This window comes from Ictalurus furcatus, chromosome 18, assembly GCF_023375685.1.
Source record: "Ictalurus furcatus strain D&B chromosome 18, Billie_1.0, whole genome shotgun sequence".
Lineage (NCBI taxonomy): Eukaryota > Metazoa > Chordata > Actinopteri > Siluriformes > Ictaluridae > Ictalurus > Ictalurus furcatus.
Window position 1 is genome coordinate 24,749,165 of NC_071272.1, and position 2,500 is coordinate 24,751,664.

At 38.7% G+C, this 2,500-nt stretch overlaps 1 protein-coding gene across 3 annotated transcripts in view; it reads right to left on the reverse strand.

Annotated features, from left to right (window-relative positions):
* Positions 1 to 2,500, reverse strand: part of LOC128622445 (rho GTPase-activating protein 26) — a 60,936-nt gene that overhangs the window by 10,463 nt on the left and 47,973 nt on the right. For all 3 annotated transcript variants that reach the window (XM_053648964.1, XM_053648961.1, XM_053648962.1), the window contains one exon: positions 1,887 to 2,046. In XM_053648964.1, the coding sequence (XP_053504939.1) occupies positions 1,887 to 2,046 (160 nt within the window). The remainder of the gene's footprint in view (positions 1 to 1,886; positions 2,047 to 2,500) is intronic.

Here is a 2,500-nt window from a genome sequence, read left to right on the forward strand (position 1 = left end):
GCTGCAAGTTCAGCGAGGTCAGTTTATCTAATGAACAATGAAAATGATCTTTTCCCCAAAGACAGTGTCGTATGAATGATATAATAATATTCACCGAGTGGAGGTTTAAGTCCTGCAATTTAATAAATTCTAAAACATACACATTATATTCACAATTACATGTTCTTGGCACATAAAATACTGAAATAAAATTTAAAAAATTCAAGACTGGCAAGAGAAACCTAATAATACCTAATAATGGCAATTTCCAGAAAGTTAAAGTAATTCAGAAAATACACTATTTGATTCTCCTGTTCTGTTCATCATTTTAAAGCAATCAGTATACCTCAATATATTTTAATCTCCATTATATAAACACTATTAACAGAGATAAACAAACTAAACCCTTTTACATGCCCGAGGATTCTCCTGATAGTGTACTAATGAGTGACTGCAAATAGGAGATGGAGAAAATATATATATATATATATATATACACACACACACACACACACACACATACATACACATATATACACACATATATTTGCTACATATTTACAAATATTTGCAGTTTTGTTATAGTATTATTTCACTGAACCTGACCTGGACCTGACCTCTGTGGTATGAATATGATATGATAAATTGATTCATGCACATGATGTTTAATGTTAAAGAAACTGTTGTGTGTGTGTGTGTGTGTGTGTGTGTGTGTGTGTGTGTGTGCGTGCGTTGCCTAAAAAATGAAATGGTTCATTCATACCTGAACACATCATAAAGGATAAATTAAATGGATCTATATTTGATATTTTACTGTGTTCATTACAGCGTGAAACGAAAAGCCAGGATAAATATATATATATATATATATATATATAAAACCTCAAAAAGTTTGTGAAGGCCCAAAACATCTATATCTATTTGTAAACATGTCCTTGTCCAGTTCTTACACTTTGTCTTAGTCTTTTGTCCGGCTTTTAACTCGATAAAGACTGGACTCACATTTTTAAGACCTCTGTCTTGATTTCAACCACAACGTGACAAAAATAACCCAACTAACGTTCGGTGTGAGAGTTTAGTTCATTGTTTAAGAAGATAAATCAGTTCTGTTGTCGTTTCTGGGTTGCGTAGAGCAGCTCATTTTATTCAGTATTTCAGGCATTTCCTGTTGGTTCTGTGCCAGAAGCCCGGCTATATCGCGACCGCAGCGTTAAAAACTATTTTAAAAATCACCAAACTCTGACAGCCACACCTCTACACAAAAAAAGCTTCATTTTCCTGTTCTCTGTCCCAGCGTCACTGATCTACAGGGTCCGAAACGTTCCCTACGTTAGCTCTGATCTTTCCAACAAACCCTGCTTTCTGCTGCTCACAGAAAATAAAGAAGGAGAATTCCAGCTCGGGAGTTGAGTATAAAAGCTGAAATACACTTTCACTAGCTGTCCTGTGAATATATTTGCTTCCACAGGCCTGTGAGGACACATGAACAGAGCAAACAGGGTAAAATCACTCTCTGCTTATCGGGCCAAGGTTCAGTCATGTGACTGGCGGGTCAGGTTACTGTCGTGAGGCAGTTCTGTGGAAGCAGATTGCCTGGGCTTTAGCGTTACCTGCTACAGCTAACACAAGCCCCTTTAAATAGGTACGAGTTTCTTTCAGCCCCTTCATCAGTCATTACGCATTTTATTCACACTTGTGTGTCGCACTTGTGGAGGGAAAAGTGGCTTACACGCTGTAAACACTCTATGAAAGCTGGACAAATGAATGCTGCACACAAGACAAAAAAAGAGTGATTATTTATGAACTGGAGATGTGAACTGAGCACTTACTGACACGCCGCGAGTCATTTGTGATCGTTTCCACTGTTGGAAGTAGATTTTTTAAAAATAAGTTGTTTGAACACTCACACGTTCATGGTTCTCAATCAGGATCTCCACCACAATGTTCTGGAACTTGATGTCCATAATTGCAGCCACAGTCTCCTCCTGTGGCCGGAGCAGGGTGGGGCCGAACACTACGCCCAGATTGGCCACCGTCATCAGATTCTGCTGGTGGTGACTCGCCACACTGCACAAAGACCGGCGTTACTGTAAAACTACACAACTGCTTCTAGTTTAGTCATTTCTTCCACTGACTGAACAACGTCCTGTACACGAAGCTAATTTTAGTTGTAAATAATTGGATTTCCTTTTTGCTTATTTCTCATGCTGTGGTAAAGCACAGTTAGATTGTTTGTTTACATTTCAAATTTGGCCCAGCGATGAAGCTATATATATATGTATATATTTCCTTGTGGAACAGGAAGTCATAGTGACGTCATGTTGAAGTGCTTGACTGGTTTACACAACAGCCAATAGCGTTTGAAATACACCACATCCCCGCCCAATCTAAACAACCGGGACAGCAAGCTGCTACTGCTAACAAGCTGCTACTATAAAGCAAGACACGCCTCCAGGGGGCGGGGCTCATACAGTTCTAGAGAACGCTTAATTGAACAATTATAAATATCTGAACAAATATG